Source organism: Cyanistes caeruleus, chromosome 17 (assembly GCF_971803275.1).
Source record: "Cyanistes caeruleus chromosome 17, bCyaCae1.hap1.1, whole genome shotgun sequence".
NCBI lineage: Eukaryota > Metazoa > Chordata > Aves > Passeriformes > Paridae > Cyanistes > Cyanistes caeruleus.
The window spans coordinates 13602973-13622636 of NC_141717.1; the positions used below are offsets into that span (position 1 = coordinate 13602973).

The 19664-nt window shown below is 44.8% G+C and overlaps 1 protein-coding gene across 12 annotated transcripts in view; it reads right to left on the reverse strand.

Moving 5' to 3' along the window:
* Positions 1–19664, reverse strand: part of RNF216 (ring finger protein 216) — an 84747-nt gene that overhangs the window by 40124 nt on the left and 24959 nt on the right. For all 12 annotated transcript variants that reach the window (XM_086853947.1, XM_086853945.1, XM_086853946.1 and 9 more), the window contains 8 exons: positions 11281–11383; positions 10294–10458; positions 9208–9322; positions 8789–8928; positions 7816–7866; positions 6711–6848; positions 5424–5572; positions 4898–4976 (listed from right to left, as the gene is read on the reverse strand). In XM_086853947.1, coding sequence (XP_086710073.1) covers positions 4898–4976; positions 5424–5572; positions 6711–6848; positions 7816–7866; positions 8789–8928; positions 9208–9322; positions 10294–10458; positions 11281–11383 — 940 coding nt within the window. The remainder of the gene's footprint in view (positions 1–4897; positions 4977–5423; positions 5573–6710; positions 6849–7815; positions 7867–8788; positions 8929–9207; positions 9323–10293; positions 10459–11280; positions 11384–19664) is intronic.

Here is a 19664-nt window from a genome sequence, read left to right on the forward strand (position 1 = left end):
ATTTGTTGTGGTTTTGGCACCGAGAGCGCCCAGCGAGTTCCCATGCACGCTGCAAGCTTAAAAAGGGCGCAGCCAAGAGCTCCAGAGCAGGAGGTGTCAGGGATGCAGTGCTCAGGTGGAAGATGGCAGAGCCATGAAAAGATAGCTTAGAGAATTCTGCTGACATGGACATGTGGGAGACAGGTCTCCAGATCCAAGTGGACACAGGCACGAGTGCTCTGTTGCCAAGCCCTATCCCTGGAAGTGCTCAAGGCCAGGCTGGATAGAGCCCTGAGCAACCTGCTCTACTGGGAGGTGTCCCTGCCCATGCTGGGGGGGTAAAAATGAATGGTCTTGAAGGGTCCTTTCAACCCAAACCATTCTGTAGTTCTATGAAAGTGTAACAAGGTTGTTCACACCACATTTCCTCCTCTTCCTTGTCCCAACAAATTTCCTTAAGAGACACAGGATAATGAGAATTTGAACACAGGAGTTGGGACTCGAGGTCACTGCCACCAAGAAATTAGTGAGAGATCTGCCCCAGCACATGCCGCCTTAGGCTCTGCTCTGTACTAAAGCTGTGGGGCTAAGCTCCAAGCAACAATCAAATCTAAATAAACAGGCTCAAGGAAAAACATATGGATAACAGCAATAAGAAAGTCTGAACAGAAAATGAGATGGGGCCACAGGACTTTCAAAATGTTTGCGCTGCTGTCAGGAAGCTGAATGAGACAGCAGACTTCAACAGCTGGGAAAACATGTTGCAAAACAAGGAGAATTAAGTAATTCTCCATATGTATATCCTACTCTGAGGCATTCTGGACAAGCTCAATTTCTCCAATCAGGACAAGCTTTTTTTCTATGTTGCACACAAACCCTGCCAGCTACAAATCCTGATACAGTTTAAGCCTAAACCCACAGCACATCTGGAGTCAGGCAGGGCAGCTCTGGGCAGCATGGCCCAGCCTTTAGCACAGAAGTAATGGGCCCTGTGGTATGTGTTGGATGACATCCTTGGACAGCTGTGTCATCCTGAACACAACCCCTGCTGCTGGGTGCTGGATTACACAAACACATCCCCCTGCACTCTATAAAACACTCCTGACCGGATTGCCTTGTTACCCACCTCTGAACCACAAACAGCTGCATGTGCCTTGCTGCACCAGGTACAGAGATCATGGGTGTCACAGTATCTCCCTCTCCCGCTTCTGCAACTGCAGGTCTTGTTCATCAAGCAGTAATTTATTTCAGTATTTATATCAATTTATTTCAGCAGTAATTTATTTCAGCAAGACTGCTCCTCTCAGAGCCATGCACACTGCACAGCGCGACTCGCGCTCGTTACCAGTGGTGGTGGTGCCCTAAGAGCGGCCGTGTTCAGGCACGGCTTGGTGCAAGTTTAAACCTGTCTCAGTTCCAGCAGAAAATGAAGGCTAAAAGCAGCTGGGTGCATCTGCTCCTAGCCAGCACCTCCAAATCAATCCCGAGACACAGAGCAACTTAAAAAAGCGTGCCCTAAAACGCCAAGTCTCAGTGCTGCTAATTAAAACACGTGAGGATTGTTGGTGGCCAGAGAGCCTAAGCTGAAAGGCAAAAGAGCAGAGATTTTATCCATCTGAGCTAGGGACAGCAATACTCAAGGCAGTCCTCAAACCCACTGTTGGATGCACAGGAATGGCAGCTGCCCAGGCCAAGGGCAATGCCATCCCACACCATGCAGCCACATGCCATCACCTCTTACCCCCAGCCAGCACTGACCCAGACAATTGGATACCATAAAGCAATAAAAATTCCATGCTGTGAAAAGGAGTTTTAAGGAAAAGTCTTGGAAATGTGAGTCCCTGCAATGTGGCCTGGCTATGAAATGAGTGCTGGGGGTTTTGAGCTCTCCACTGCTCTGTGCATGCATTATTTCCATGGCAACGGCAGCTTTCAGCTCCCCATCTCTTGCTGGCTGAAAGCCCTGCAGTGCTTTGTGCTGAGACTGCAAAGAAGGGAAACCATCTCCCTCTCCCACAACACGGCGCCAGGGACGGCAGCAGCAGCTGGGAACAAAAGCCTTGTCTTCAGCACTGTGGGGTCTTGGGAGGAGGGAGGCTGAGCACAGAGGATGGACTTCCTTTTCTGGTGGAAAGCAGCACTTCCCCCACCATGCAGTAGTGCACGCTCACCTCCCAGTGCTGCACAACTCAACCAGCAACATGTGCTTTTCCTTGTCTTACCACAGTTGCCAGTTTTGGGTTGTTCTGTAGAGCTGGGAAGAGAAATGTGCATCCTTAGAGGTGAGAAGTTTGAGTGCTGCCTCCATGAAGGGATCCCTCCAAGATGGAGGCCAAACAAGCAGGTTGGAAAACCCTCCTGTCCCCAGGAAGCCTGGCTCCATGTGCAGTCAGCAGCTTATTACAGAGCAAAACCTCAGTACTCAGCCAAATCTCAGTGAAAGCTGCCTCTGCCCCAGCATCGACTGCACACACACAGAATGCATCTGTAGGGTGGCTCAGACAACATTCTTCCCCAGCTAACTAAGCTTTTCCTCCACCCTGCTGTTTGTCATATTAAGGTTCCAGCCCTGGCCACCTAACCAGGAGCCAAACTTGACACTACACAGCTGGAGCCACAGTGGCCCTGGCAGATGGTGCCAGCTCATCTGCATGCTCCCCGTGCAGCTGGGCACTCACTGCAGGCAGGGCAGCTCTGCCCATTGCTCAAGTTACAATTAGCCACATTTTGGTCCCTGCAAGGTACAAATAACTGGAACTACAAGTGAGATGCACAAGCAGTGACAAGAGCTCTCACTGTTGAGCCCAGCATACAGACACACAGCCAAAGTGAAGGTTTCCAGCTGGTTCACATCACTTGCATTACAACATATCCATAGCTGGCCCAGATACGAATGAACCTCCCTGCAAGAGTTAATGGAGACCCTGAGGATATCAACACAAACTCCCAAAGTCAGACAAAGGATCCAAGTGATGGAGCACAGGGGTACAACAGGTCCACCATCTGGTCCTCCTCTCCCCACCCTCAAAGAGCTCTGAGATTTTGGGAGGGACACATTTTGACCTTCCCCTTTCCACACTTCCCCTTGCTTTAGGTTCAGCTGTGTGAGTGCAGCCCTTCCAAGCAGAGAGGGACTCCTTCCAGAATCAGTCATCACCACCACCAAGTCTGCCAGAGGCACTGCTAGCAAAGCCAATGCATCGTCTCCAACCTCTGTGGAGTTCCCTAGATTAGCCCTTTCCTCCCTTAGGGCAACCATTTCCTGCAAGCAAGAGCATTAACTGAAATTCTTCATTCTGGAGAGAGAGGAGATAGCAGGAATATGAAGAACCACTGCAGCTGATGCTGTGAGACACCACATCCTGCTATCCAAATTCCTCACCCTCGACTACAAATCCTAAAGTCATTGAAGACTTCTAAGAAGAGCACAAAGCTACTCAGCAGATTTTCAGCTAATGAATCAACACAAGCTGTCCAGGAAACCAGAAATCCAGCCCACTGGAATGCTGTAACCCCAGGGAGGGGGGGAACAGGCAGTACACTAGGAAGGAAATGAAACAGCAAAGCAGTAGGAAAGGAACATTTCAGCACTGATCCCTCTTACCATGGTTACTCTGCTGCATTACACATTTTAGGGAGAAAGCTACTTCAATTCATTTTGCCCATTGAAGGGTTCATGTTTTTCATGCCCAGATTCTGTTCTGTAGTGCTGACATATGTACATTTTGAAAACAACTCGGCTTTTGCAAAAACAGTTAGAAAAAACTGAGATTTAAATGTGAATCAACATTGCCACCTAGTGCCTAGCAAAACTCCTTGCTCCGACGCTGGGACAATCCATCGGCACTACATTCCCTTCCCCATTGTGAAGAGTAGGTGTTAACAGAACCTATCTGGAGATCAGGCTCTAAAATGGAGTTGTGCATAGTCCATAAACAGCTTTCTCCTCTGAAGTAAGCTCAATTTTCACACCAGACTGCAGAGTTCAATGCTGGCAACTTCAGCTTCTCCAGACAACAGCATTTAACCTTCTATTGGCTTCTCAATACAGGCAAAAGGTGATACCACATCAATGAGAGAACCCAAAGCTCTGGGAGCTACAAGTGCAAGTTAATGCCCTCAGGAGGAATTTCAGTGATTAGCAGGAATCTCAGATCTCATGAGGATTCACTGCTGTGGCTACAGTGATGCAAGAGGCCTTGTAGCTTCATGGCAAGCACTGATCCTGCCCTCCCTTGCTGGAACCAGATGCAAGCAGGGTCCTGCATCTGTTCAGGAGACTGCAAAACATTTCTGTGATTCTGTTTTTCCCCAGAACTGATGGTGTAGAAACAGCAAGTTCTCCCCGTTCCACCCCCCAACATGGCCTGATGATTCTCCTGTTATGGCCATTAGCAACTGGGGGGAGCACAAAGATCTGCCTTGAATGGCTGACATCTCAGCCAGCTCTTCCAACAAGTTTTTTTGTCACTTCCAACTGAATCTGTATTCAGCATATCCCATAAAAGAAAAATGCAGATACCAATTCCCTCAAACATAGCATGTCAGGCTGTTCCAAGCTCATTCTTCAGAAGTTTTATTAGATACAAGATTAGAGAATTTGGTTTTGACTTAGAAACACAAAGTTCCATGTACAACCAGAACATTTCTGTATATGCAAGACAGCAACCTTTGACACCTTTAGGCTTTTTTAGCCAACATCTTCCAAGAAAAGACAGGACTCCTGCTCTCTTTTATCAACAGTGCCCTGAAATTCACCTGTCCAGGCACCCAATTTTATAGAAGATCAGTAGGATCCAGCAAACACTTTGACTGCTGCAGTCATGTGAGATACTGCTACCAGGAAGGGCGAGTTGTCCTCCCACTTCTCTTTGCCAACACTCCAGAAGAGACCAAATGTGAAGTAACCCCCAATTACCTTTCTGCAGCGGGGATTGGGGCAGCTGAACCGCTTCACATCGCTGTCCAGTAGAGCTGGGAAGTTACAGAAGGGACACCTGTAGCCCAGAACAAGATGCCATTAATGCAGAGTGCCAAACATAGCTTTGCTGAAAGCTGATTTAGTCAAATAGCTGCGTGGAAGTTGCTAGGGCTGCCAACCCCAATGCCTGTTGCCAGGATGTGCTGACTGCTGCCTTTTTGCTCATATTTCTTCAATCACTTCCCCGTTTGCAATCAAAATATTATATGCTCAGCACTGCTTTTGACCATGTAATTTAGTGGATCAGCACAGAGCTGGCAAGCAAATCTTGGGGGAGACAAGTCTATTGAATTTTAATCTGCTCCTAGTCAAAGGCAGAATAAAAACAGACCTGGGAAGGCAGAAGTCTGAATTTATAATCCAGCTCTTTAAAAGCTACCTATCTCAGAGTCAGCACAAACACAGGGTTTCAGGGAACAATTTTCCACAGCAGTAAGTGCAGCATTCTCTGTGGGACACTCACCTGACGAGCTCATCTGCACAGGCAGCAGCCACCTCCTCCTCGGCCTTCCGCTCGTAGTATTTGCAGAGGATGTTCTCTGGAAGCACTTTCTCCAGCTCACTGGTGGGGAAGGAACACGTGCAACTGCCTTCCATGCAGCTGAGCTCTGACTGGGGTTGGAAAGAGAGCTCAGGTTCAGACATTAGCAAAAAGCAACTCAGGATCGAGATCATTTCCAAGCAAATCAATGTCTCACAGACAGAGTAAGAACTAAAGTCGGCACACCTCACAATTACTCAGGTTTTGGGACTTCAAAAATCATCTATACCAGCTTGCTTCAAGCCCTGTCCAACTTGGCATTGAACACTTACAGGGATGGGGCATCCACAACTTCTCTGGGTAACCTGTGCCAGTTCCCAATAACATTTTTTTTCCCAATACCTCATCTAAATCTGCCTAAGATGTCTGCCAGAGAATGGGTTTGCTATGAAAAGAACAAACCTTATTAAACAAATCAGGCCTCAAACACTGGGCAGGAAGATGCTGTTGCCAGCTAGGATCACAATTCACTCCCAGTCCTCTGTGACCACAGATCAGCCCGGTCTTATTGTTCAGTCTTTGCTGAGAACCAGCACTCACACACTACATTCTTTTCAATGAAGTCATATAAAATACCTCTGCCAGTTTATACATTTACATGAAATGGATCCCAGAGTACAACAGCATCCCACAGTTTGAGCATCGTATCCTGAGGCAAAGGAGCAGGCACACTTCAGAGCAGGTTAATGACTGGTTTATAGCTCAGCTAAGTACCAGGATAATTGCTAGCTAAATCAGAGACTAAGGAGGTTAGTAGTACCACAGAGGAACCAACCCCACAATTAAGTTGGGATCATAGTGACATTATGAAGGACAAACACTCCTAGGTAGAAGGAGAAAGGCCAAGTCAGAGGTAAGTGCTCTCTGTGCAGATACCACTGGTTTATTTAGTAGAAAATAAAAGCCAAACAAGTTATTAATATACTATGAACATTGTAGAAATTTTTCCTAGTAAAATCAAATTGATAAGCACTAAGGGAAAAAAAAATATGGAGGTTAGTAACCCTGAAATCCTGTGCAAAGATCACACTGAAGTTGTTGGCTTCACTTGATAGCAAGACTGGCTTAGATTTCAGGACACCACTCCATTCAAATATTTCCTGGGAAGTGCACTTACATCTGTTTTAAGCAACAACACTATACAAAGAGCAATGTCATCTCCCAACAGCAATTACCCATTTCCCCCTTGTCCAGTTGTGAAATCCTTACCTTCCCAGAGCCAAAAACTGCCTCCTGAGCATATTTAATTAGGCACTCCTTGCAGAACAAGTGACCATCTGCACACTGAGTCAACTCTTCGAAGGCAAACTCCCCGTAGCAGCAGCGGCACTCAATCATCTGCCCGTCCTGCAGCCACCAGAGGAATCAAAACATCAATAGCTATAGCAACACACACACACACACAACTGCAAACCAGAAAAAACTGTCAGCATTACTCCTATGAAACAGCTACAGATATACACATTGCATTAGAATATCGTATTTGGTGGTCCAAAACCCCTAAGTGCAACCAGAAACTCCGTTTTAAGTCACTTTGTATCTACATGTCCTGCTTGACAGGTTCCAAAAAGCTACAGAACATGCAATGATTAATAATTCTTAGCTCACAGGCAAGAGCAGCATTTTGGGTTTGGGAAGCTGCAGTCACAGGGAAGCAGCTTGAGTGTACACACCACTCTCATGGGGAAAACCAAGATTCAGATCTGTTACCCTCTAAAGGAACATTTACCATCTGCCTGGGCAGACCCTGTCTTGGCCTCTTAACTGTGGGGGTGGAGAAGCTTGCCACAGCTAAAAAGTAAGCATAGCCCACTTTTCCAAAGTTTGAAAAGCAAATGAGCATTGAAACCAAAATGTAATGCACAGCTGCTCAACTGTTCCTCTACGTTTTCTCTGAAGTGGAAGAGCTGATTTTCAGGTTTTTAAAGAATTCCTTTGGCAAACAAGGAAGTCCTTCCCACTGGACAAGCTCCAACAACAGTGGATGTGTTTTATACAGCCATAATGCAAGAACAAGAGCAAACCTGATGCTATTCTGTTGCAATGTTTGTTCTGAGCAGTGAAGATACAAGCTGAATTGCTACAGATCATTACATGCATCAATACTGTCTTGCTGGCCTCAGCTCCTGTCTACCTTTCCTAAAAGCCAGCCAACACACATTACACAGGTTTTGCCAGCTCAGCAAAAGCAGCACAGTGAAATGCAGCTTCAGAAAAGCTCCATTCCAGAGCTAAAAAGAATCTGTGAAAGAGGAAGTACAAAACAGTGTCTGTGCATAAGCTGAACTCAACTTATAACATTATAGATACTGACCTTCTGATACTGTTCCTCATTCATCTGCAGAGCCAGGAGGAAGTCTGCATGCTGCAAGAGACATGTGCATCTGTATTTACAGAATAGATAAAGCAATTTTCCAATTCTCCACTCATTTACATTATATCAGGACTCACAAACCACCATAAAAGGCTCGCTTGTCTGCTTGTAACATCACTCAGCCCATCCCTACAATCCATTAAGCTATTTATGATTCAGCTAAAGCAGATGGGAGAAGCAAAGGCAGCAAGAACAAAGAACCAAATTCTGTATTGTGGAGAGCTGCTGGTTCAGGTTTCCATGGGCAGAGATGATCTCACCCAATGGGCCCCTCCAGAGAACACGAGCTTTTTCTTTCAAAGACCTTCTCCATCTGCCTAAGAAAAAAGGATCTTTAAGGAGCTACATTAGAAAGGACTGTGGGTGCAGAGCTGTGAGTTCAGTGCTTCCTCAGCCTAGAAGAGGAAGACAACACAGCAGTGGGTGTTGCAGGTTTTGCTTCAAAACACCCAGTTCTCAGCACAGGACAAACTGTTCTGGAGGCACAGGAGTGCCAGCCTGGGGAAGGCAGAGTGAGTGGACACACTGCCTTGGGCCTGGCCATTACTCACCACCAACACTGCACTGCAACTACAAGCCCCAAAGCAGCAGAGAAGCCTGCTAACAATTAGAGGTAAGAGTTAATTAGTAGAGTTTTCACCACTTCATAACAACCCCTCCAGAATGGTGTTTGCACAAGGAGCAGCTGCATATTTAAGTAAATACAAAATCCTGTGCTTGGCTTCTTTCCTTTAAAATTGAGTTACTTGGGAAGAGACATGTGTGTTAACAGGTAGGGAAGGGGAAAACACAGTTATTCAATATTTGGTTCAGTGTTTGAATTTCTGTAAGAGACAGATTTTTCACGTTTAGGGCCAAAACTTAGACAGTTGTTGAAGATTTGCACATGATCAAAGCAGCTCTTATCACTCACCTCTGCCATCTCTTTCACTTTCTGCTCATAGAATTCCTGCTCCAGTAGCACTGGTGGGAGAAGGGAGAGCTTGTCATAGGACCTCCAGTGCCGTCTCTTATTCTCCAGGAAGAACATGCGCTTCTCAATTTTCACATCCCCTGAAGCAGAGGTAAAGGCTCAATAAAAAAGGATGGAGCAGCCAGAAGAAAGCTTAAATCCTTCTTCCTCCATACACCACCAGCTGCAGGCTTTCAGCAGTTCACACAGCACTTTACCAAGCAGAGGCACTAATGAAGAGCATCTCCAAAACAGATACCTATGACAGAAACTCGGCTCTTTTGGGACCACATCCCCTTTCAAGAGTTGCTTTCTGCTACAAGCCAGTTCTGCTTACAGTAATGATGCAAAGAACACATTACACACAGCTTGGCATTTACCTTGCTCAAATTTGAAGTCTATATATGAATATTGATTCATTTCTTTCCTCCTTTTTCGCTTCCCACTGGTTTCGGGAGACAGCTCCTGCCACTTTTTGATAGCATCTGAAAAGGCCTGGAAAACAACACACAGGTTGAAATCCTGTGCCTGGAAGAAAGCAGGAGCACTTAATTCAAGCTGAAGCACAGTACAAACATGGGCTGATCCAAAACTGGAAAGACAAACACTCCAAAGACAGGCATCTTTCCTCTGCTCACCTTGCTGCCTTATGTACTCAAAGTAATTATTCCATAGAAACAAAGTAGGTGAATGATACTTCATAATAGCTCAGCTGTTAATATCAAAGTGGGCACCAGCTGTATTAAACAGAGCTGGTTTGGCTTCTTTTTTTGTTGCTGGGTTTGGCTTTTTGTTTTAAAAGGTGAGGTTCAAATACTCAGTGCTCAATCAATCAAGTGAACAGATAAGAAGTTTTTAGTTAAGTCCTGGAACAGGAAAGAAAGAAGCTCAAGCAAGGGTATATCAAAGGAGCAGATCTAAGTCAAAAACTTGAGCCCACACTGACATTCAGTTTGCTGATACTTCAAACAAGTGACTTTGCATCTCCATGACAGTGAAACTCTTTTATAAGCAATACAGGACTTATGCCACAAGTCATAATAAGGCAAAACAGAGCAGTGATACTCAGGCTGCTTCTTAATTTCATGCAGTCAGTTAACCAGCTGCAGTAGTTAAATGTTTTAAGATTTAACTGAATGTCAGGGTTTTATTGGCAATTATACTGCACTTCAGCGGCGACATACAGGAACAATTCCCAGTTTAATGCATCACCCACCATGAGCCAGCTCGTGTTTCCCCAGCTCTCCTGCTAGGGAAAGTAAAAACTTCCTGCAGCATTCTGTCTGGCCAATAAATTTTGAAAATCTCTACTAAATAGATTAAAACTTCTTAAAAGGAAAGGAAGATTATTATAAAACCCATAACCACAGAGCAGCAGATGGTACAGTAAGGCAAAAACCATCACAGTGCTCTCTGCAGACATGGGAGGCAAGTCCAGGAAAGAAAACAGACTTGAAGTGGAGCACCTTTCGTGTGATTGCATAGTGTCCCTTGAGCTCGTGCAGCGCCCACTTGATGTCCTGGCTGCTCAGCATTTTGAAGTCTGCCATGAGGAGATCAGCTGCCTGAATAAAGCACCGCTGGTCAAGGGGGGCAAGCTTGGAAAAGTCAAAGTAGTCCACTTTAGGCACCTAAAGAGAAAATTAAAAATATTAAAAGGCTGCTATAAATACACATAGGAATGCTCTGTCAGTGATCAGGACATTCTGCGAGACCACTCAAAATTCAGGATATGTGGCACCCAACTCTGAGCATTTTAGTACAGTGTGGGTGGAAATGTGACCTGCACAAGGTAAAATGCAGTTTAAAACCATGGTGTGTGGCTGCCTGAGACAGCAAGGAGAAGAAATATTTAGGTTATTATGAAGAGTGAACAACTTTATTAGCTCAAGGTAGAGAGATGCTTACAAAAGTAGAAAGAGGTATTCAACATCTCTCTCAGGCCACAAAGAGCCATTTCAACATCCTCAAAGCAGCTCAGAGAGAATTTTTTGGTAAATTGATGTTTTAAAACACAAATAAAATCAAGCATCTCTAGGGAGATTTGCAGTTAGGAGGCTGCAAGGCAATGCCTAAAGGCCTCACAAGTGAGGCCTGAGGGCCAAGGCCACTTCATGTGACAGAATGATTGTGGAATTCTTGTCTGAGTTATCAAAATGAACACTTGAGATGGGGCAGTGACAGGCAGGCAGGGCAGAGGGGCTCGCTGGAGGCAAAGGAACAGACACTGTGCAGCTCTGGCACAGCCAAACAGGAAAGGCTTGCAAGTCATCTTGCAAGCAACTAATTACTGCTATTTAACACCGCCTTACACATACCCAGAGGCCTCCTGTGAAAGCCAGGCTCAGTCAAGCACTCTGCAAACACACACTAATCAAAGCAGACATCCCAAGGTCCACTCAGGCTGAACAGACTGCCCAGAGGCAGCAGGAGATGTGGATACTCTCACTTGCCTTTGTCTCATCTTGGCTGGCAAGCAGGCTGCTGCTGGGGTTTAAAACCACCCTGCCTTCCTTCTTTGGGTAATCTGGATTTTCCAGAAGAAAGTTACAAAGCCTGAAAAGATAAATATAGTCACTTCAGGGTTATGGAGCTCAGGTTCACTTCTCATTTGTCCAATTTTTATATCACATAATTATGAGGTCACAGTCAAAGCCTGCTCTGTAAGGACCAAGGGTGGTCCTGGACTAGATCAATCTGCAAGTAAATGACTTGTGATTAAGTGAAAAATAATCAGCTGTGTGGCTGCAGAAGGAAAAGCAAATAGCTTTATCTTTCAACAATTAAGTTTACATATATGAAGCTTGTATGGATGAGCTACTAATAATAGTTTTTCTATTAAAAAAAAACAGCACAAAAATCCCTACAAAACCCATGAAAGGGTCATGCCTTTCTCAAATAAACAAATACATATTCAAACTTGAATCACAGCCTCCATTCTCAGTCTACCTTCACATTAAAGCAGCCAGAGCAACCTGGTCTAGTGGAAGGTGACCTGACCACAGCAGAGGGGCTGGAACTAGGTGATCTTTAATGGCCTTTCCAACCCAAACTATTCTGTGATTCCATGGTTAAAGCAGAGACAAAATCATGCTTAAAGATGCGCGTCTCCAGAATACAAACTGTTATAAACGCAAAGGCAAATTTATGATAGAAATGAAAAATAGATTTATTAATAAACAACAAAGAGAGAAATAACGATAAAAATCCACAATAAAAAGATCAGCGCAGCGCTGGGTGGACAGGGTCTACACCAAAAGGTATAGGTTTCCCAAATCCACGTCTGAGGGTCCCCAAGCCTCGGTTTTTATAGAGGTTTTGTGTCCTTAGGCTAAAATTCCAGGCCGGTTTCATTCACCAAGTGTCTCTGATTGTTCAGTGAATGAATTTCCTGCCGTAGAATGATGACATTAACTTGTGTCCGGCCAGAATCTCCTCATATGTAAAGGAGATTCTGTATGTATTTCAATTTGTGTTGTCCTGGCAGGGCGGGGGAATTCGGGCTGGTGCCGATGGATATCTTGACTGCGCCTTCCTCTTTGTTCCTCCTGATCGCTTTCTCAACACCAGGAACAGCCCTGGTCTGGCAAGGCTCAGTTTTTCGGAGCCTGTCTTTTCACTATTGATCAGATTGTTTCCACAGAAGTCTGCAGGGCGTTGCTCAGGTCCGGAGGCCGACGATCTCCCTGAGCCAGCTCCATTGTAGGTTTGACGAGCCTCGTCCTGCTTTTTGTTCGTGTTGATGGGCCTTGCCAAAGTTCGTTATCAAGGTGTCGTTTTGCAATCAGTTTCTCCCCAAAGGAGATTTCGGCCAGCCCCAAGAAGGGGTTTTTCTGTACATTTTATATTTTATATCCTTGCAAACACATTTGTCACATTTATACAATTTTCGAATTTTTAATACATATGGTAATTTATTACAGTCCCCCACCTAATAATTTATCACATTAAAAATTCGTGCAAACTGAAATAGTTTAACCTTTTGAAAAGAGGAATATTTGTATTCCTTTTTACCTTTTTTCTTTTAGTGTCTTTCTCTATCTGTTTCTAAATCATCATTTTCAATTGACAACATGTGTTTGCTCTCAAAGTCCTTTAAAGCCTGTACTGCCTCTTCACTTTCTTTCTCCTCTTCTAATAATAATAATTTTGAGAGAAGAGCCGTTTTATTTTGTGCTTTTTCCGGTTCTACTGGGAGGGCGGCAATCTGCATCCCTTGAACCACGGAGTGAATTAATCTAATCAGGCATGGAATTAAACAGGGCAGGAAGATGACTCCGGCTGCGGAACATCCTATAAAGAATACTAGCTTTTTCCACCAAGCCCCTTGTCCAAAAATTTGGTCCCACCATGAGGCTTGCAAGATAGAATTCCATTTTTGGACAGGGACATGCGCTACCTTTTTAATTTCCGCAGCTAGACCCTTTATAGTTTCCCCGTAGTCATCTATCTCCATGCAACACTCGGATTCGTTATACCTTCCACACACTCCTCCCTCCTCGGCTAGCAAATAATCGAGAGCTAGTCTGTTCTGGTACACAAAAGCTCTCATCTGCGAATGTTGTTTTGCTAGGAGTTCCAGGGCTTCTGAAGTGTGGTTTGAGACTACTTCTACCACTGCCTGCAGTCTGATGAGTCGATTGAGGAGGTAGATGGGGGTTCTATAACCCCAACTGCCATCATTAGCCCAGGTGGCCGGACCATAATATTGTATGATCCTTTCCGCGGGCCATTCCTCCTCCTTCCACTTTTGACTGCCTCCTGCCATTGGTAGTCCCTTTTTCAAATCCCTTTTTTGTCGGGCCAGAGTTTCAAAGAGGGGAGCACCTAAAGACTTACTTTCATCTTTAGGTAGAGTAAAGAAAAATGGTCGAATGATTCCGAGTGTGCATGACCCTTTCCATTTCCGTGGTAATTCACTGTATGCTTTTTTCCCGCATACCCAGTAAATCCCATCGGGTGCTTCCCAATTTCTGCTAATTCTTGCCGGATCCTCCCAGTAGTCCCTCAGGCCTATGAATGAATGAAAGGGATTGGCCCCCAGCTTTTTGTTCCAGCAAAGCCCAATATCTTCTATCCATTCACAGTCATTTTCCCGATAGGAGTTCCAATATCCTTCGGGTGGCTCTGGTTGCCAGATTTTTGTCTTTTTGTCTGAATTTACTGCGAGAGTATTTACACAAGGGGTATACCCTACTAGGTCAGTAAATTCTTTTCCTTCCCTGCTGATACAAAATGTTCCGATTATTCTCTTGTCAATCACCCACCCTTCTGGTCTCTGGGTTGTTTTGGATAATATTAAACCTGTCCATTTTAATAATTGTTCTGGGGTCAATGCCTCTCCCTTCCAAGGCCACCTTTCGGCTGATTTCAAACCACCACATATCCAACAATTGGATAAACCCAATTCGGTGGCTATCTCTTGCATTAGATCTGCGAATAGATTTTGATTTGGATTTGGCAATTTCCAATTGTCATATTGTTTTTCCAATTGTTCATAATGTTCACTGAGAGAATTTAACCTCTCTTGTTCTAACCTCTTTCTTTTGTTTTCCATTTCTCGTCGTTTTATTTCTAATGTTAGCTGTTTTATTTTATTTTCCGGATCTAACCCTTCCCCGTCCTTCGAAAAACAAAACACCGGGTCAAACTGGAGACATACCCTTTCATCATTTGGTTCCAATAGGTCTAAAACTATTGGTTCGTTATTGAATGCCATTTTCTTTTCATGTTTCAAATTTTTCCCTTCCCAGTACAATTTATCACCCATTAAACACGGTTTTAAGTTTGCTTTGTTGTAGCAAACAGGGTTAACTCGGTGGTATGCCAAAAAGGTTGATTGTTCTCTCCCCCCGATCCAGACAGTTTTGTTACACTGTCCGCAGACCGAGATCGGGGGAATCCCCTTTATCTCTCTTTTACTCCGTAAGTGGGTCATCATAACCCCTAGTTCTTCCGAGGTCCGAATTGGTCTTTTTCTAATACTCGCTCCAGGGTTAGAACACCAGATTTTTTCTTCCAATTTGCACATTTTGAATTGCGTGTCGTTTAACCAGCATTCTCCCGAGTGTAATTCAGGTGGGCAGACAGTCAGTCTTTCGATTCTCGTGGCAATTTTACATTGCTCACACTTCCCCAGGGGACCCTCCCCTGGGGACACCTCGGACCCCATTCCTTTGGTCGAGTACGTGGCTAGGCTCAGGAGCATCAGGATTCCCCACAATTGCATCCCTCTGCCATTCCCTCCGCCCGTATAATAGCATACGGCGGGGATAACCATCTTCTCGGCAGCAAGGACTGTCTTCAGGGGCCCTTGATGTCCTGATGGCGAACCTTCGCTTGAAGGTCGCCCACCGAGAAGCCTTGACTGTATCAAACCGGCACGGTACTTGCACGGTTCTACGACACTCTATTTTCAGGGGCTCTGCCTTATAATCAAGTTGACCCCTTATTCCTTTTTGGTAAAACAGGAACCACTCCGGAGAGTCGAGTTCCAAAAGGCCCGCCCGGGTAGCGAGTATTAGAAACTTATTGGTCTGTTCTAATTCCCTTTCGTAGCACCTAGTGCACAGTCCCCTTGGCCTATACCCCCTTAAGCAATGAGTTACCCAAGTCTGCTTACAATAAGCACACTTAAAATGTACAAAGGGAAAACAATAGCAATCGCGGATTTCGCAACTTATCCTTTCGTTATTGTTCATTTGCGATGTCTCCGTAGTTTGATCTTCAGCTCTCCCGGCGGGGTGGTGACTTTCCACTCAGTGGCGCTGCAGTCCGGAACTTTCTTTGCTCGAGAGTGATGTGTCCACCCTTTCTCGGCTGTCCGTACTGCAGTATCGGTTGTCAGAAGAACGAGATAAGGGCCTTCCCAATGTGGGCCGAGGGGTAGCTCTTTCCAGACTTTGATTAATACTTTATCTCCCGGTTGAATTTTGTGGATTGGAAATCCCAAGGTGACACTTTGGGGAATCAATCCTCTCTTCCTGAGCTCCTGTAAATTTTTATTTACAGAGATGAGATATGGTTGTAATTGTGCATCCTCTGCTTGAGGATGTGACACGGGCATCCCGTGCTGATATGGCATTCCATACAGCATCTCAAAAGGGGACAAACCCGTTTCTGAATGGGGCATGGTCCGAATGTTTAACAACGCCAGAGGGAGACACCGAACCCAGGTTAATTTTGTCTCTATCATTAATTTAGATAATTGTGATTTTAGTGTTTGGTTCATCCTTTCCACTTGCCCAGAGCTTTGAGGGTGCCAAGGGGTGTGATATTGCCACCGGATTCCTAATGCTTCTGATAATTGTTTGATGATTTTCGATGTGAAGTGCGTGCCTTGATCCGAATCGATATGGTCCACTATCCCATATCTCGGAATTATCTCCTCTAACAGAATTTTGGATACGGTCTGGGCTGTGGCTTTTGCTCTAGGAAAAGCCTCCACCCAATGTGTTAATTTGTCTACTATTACTAGCAGATACTTGTTTCTTCCAATTTTTGGTAGTTCAGTGAAATCTACCTGAATTCTTTCGAAAGGTCGATATGAAAGTGGCCGACCCCCCAATTTTGTTTGTTTCGAATTTGATCGGTTGACTTTCTGGCATACCACGCACCCTTGTACCTCTTGCTTGGCAAGTTCGAAGATTCCCTTACACCCAAAAAATTTCAAAAATTGTTCTGCCAATGCTCTGGTTCCCCAATGTGTTTGTTCATGCAGTCTCCGGAGTATTCCCCTTGCTATGCTTTTGGGAACTAGTTCCCTCCCATCAGGTAACCACCATTTTTTGTCTTTAAATTGCCCCCCTACCTTTTTGAAGTCTTCCAGCTCCTTCTCCGATGGGAGCGCGGACACCTCTGGTGATTCCTTGTGACTAACCTCGGGAATACTTACCGTTAACAATGCCGCTCGTTTTGCCTCCTTGTCTGCCCAATTGTTTCCTCTGGTTTGAAATTGCCACCCAGTTTGGTGTCCCCTTACATGGACAACCGACACCTCCAGTGGCTCCCTGACTGCCTCTAAAATTTGCTTAATGATCTCTCCGTGTATTAATCCTTTACCTTTCGTATTTATTAGTCCTCGTTCTTCCCATATTTTTCCGAAAGTATGCACTACCCCAAATGCATACTTTGAGTCTGTGTAAATGGTTCCCCTTTTTCCTTTCAAGCCTTTGAGGGCTTTTAGGAGAGCAAATAGCTCACAGGCCTGGGCCGACCAGTTTGCCTGCAGGGGACCTGATTCTATGGTTTGTCCCGTCATACCATTTATGATGGCATAACCCGATTTTCTTTTACCTTCTACCATTTTCGATGATCCATCAATGAACCATTTTTCTCCACCTTCTAACTCCTGGTCTTCCAAGTCTGGTCTTATCTTAGTTTGCAGCTCTACTGCTTCGATGCAATTATGGAGTAGCTCGCCTGTTGGTTCCCCGAATAAAAACTGCGCTGGATTTTGGGCAGTGGTTGTTCTCAGCTCGAGACCCGGCGAACTGATTAACATCGCTTCATATTTCAGAAGCCTCGAATCAGTCAGCCATTTCTCGGCTTTTTGTTGTAAGACATTTCTTACATCATGCGGGGTATATACTGTTAAAGGGGCTCCAAAGGTTATCCTTTTTGCTTCCCCGACCAACAGAGCTACCGCAACAATTGCCTGCAAGCAAGTAGGCCAACCTCGGCTGACCGGATCTAGGATTTTCGATAGAAATCCTATTGGTTTTTTCTTTTCTGCCCACTCCTGGGTCAGAACTCCTTGGGCTGTTTGTCCACTGACGTCGACAAACAATTGGAACTCTTTATTCGTGTCAGGTAAAGTTAGAACCGGAGCAGTAATAAGTGCATTTTTCAGCTCCTGGAACTTACTTTCATCCTGCGCTGTCCATTTTAGTCGGTCCGTATTTAATCTTTCATACAAAAATTTTACCTTTTCGCTAAATCCTTCAATCCACTGCCGGCAGTATCCCAAAAGTCCTAAAAACTGTCTTATTTGTCTTTTCGTTTTAGGGGCAGGAAGTATGAGAATTCCTGCTACCCTGTCAGGATCTAACTTCTTTTTACCCTGTGATATCCAATGCCCTAGATACTTTACCTCGGGCTCTGTGAACTGCAGCTTAGATTTGGACACCTTCAAGCCCTTCTGTCCTAGGAAATTTAACAACGAAATTGTGCTCCTTTTAACTTGTTCCTCAGTCGTCCCAGCAATTAATAAATCATCTACGTATTGTAATAGTTTTGTCCCTTCCTCCGGATGAAATTGTGTGAGTAGTTGTTCCAATGCTTGTCCGAACAAGTTTGGTGATTCCACAAAACCTTGTGGGAGGACAGTCCACCTTAACTGTTGATTTCTGTTCGTGTCAGGATCCTCCCATTGAAATGCAAAGAAATTTCTACTCCCTTCATCCAAAGGACAGGTCCAGAATGCATCCTTTAAGTCAATCACACTGTACCAAACATCCTCAGGCGAGAGTCTGTTTAGTAAAGTATAGGGGTTGGCTACGACTGGGAACCTGGTTCGGGTCCGAGCATTTACTGCTCTCAGATCCTGAACCAGTCGGAAACTCCCATCTGCTTTCTTTACGGCCAGGATGGGGGTGTTATGTTGGGACATGCACGGCTCGAGAGTTCCTCCTTTGAGGAGGTCGTCAATTACTAATTTTAAACCCCTTCTCCCTTCTATAGGGATGGGATATTGCTTGATCCTGATTGGGTCTTCCGGGTTTTCTATCTCAATTTTGATGGGGGGAATATTCAATTTCCCCACCTCTCCCTTGGAATGCCACACCTGAGGATCAATTTCTTTCTCATCTTTTGGCGTTAAATGGAATATTTTTATTACTAATTCGGAATCTTTCACTACAATGTTTATCCCTAATGCAATAATCATATCTCTCCCTAATAAATTATAATCCGCTTCCTCTACTAACAGCAAATTTCCTAAACAAACTTTATTTTCAGATTCAATTTCTACATCTTTTATTACAGAGACCTTAAAAGGGTCTCCCTTTGCGCCAATTACAACCACCTTTTCTTTGCTTGTGAGGCATCCCTTGGGTAATTTCTGTAGGGTGCTTCTTTCAGCTCCCGTGTCGACTAAAAATTCAATTTCCTGGCGATGGGGACCTACTTTAAGTTTTATCAAGGGCTCCGTTGCTGTTAATGTCCCCATCTGAAAGAGCCCAAGACCTCCCTAGTCTTCTTGAAATATTTTCTCATCTTTTTGTTTCTGCCGGCAATCCCGTTGGAAGTGCCCTACCTTTTTGCAATAAAAACATTCTGGAGGATTTTTTCGGGGAGCCGGGTTGTCCTTTTGCGACCCCTGTGGCTTTTTCGGTAATGTCTTACCTTGTTTCTGTTCTTGTTTCTGAACTTCTTTTACTGCGGCCACTAGGATTTTGGCCTGCAGTTTCTGTTTTTCGTCTTCCCTTCGCATATATACTTTTTGAGCTTCTCTTAGAAGCTCTTGTAAACTTTTCTCTTGCCACCCATCAACCTTCTCTAATTTCCTTCTTATGTCCTCCCATGATTTTGCTACGAACTGTGTTTTTAGCAAAACCTCTCCCACTGGAGAGCTGGGGTCCGTTCCAGAATATATCTGTAAACTTCGCCTCAGTCTTTCTAACCACTCTGTGGGAGATTCTTCCTTTCCTTGGCATTCCCCGAATACTTTACTGATATTTTGTCCTCGGGGAACCGCTTCCCTTATTCCTTGTACAATCATGTTTCTTAAATCAATCATGTTCCTTCTTCCTTCTTCTGTTTGGGCACTCCAACTCGGGTTTACGCCGGGCCATTTTTGGCTTCCTGGCGTCCCCTGCGGGTTTCGCCGCTCCCAGTC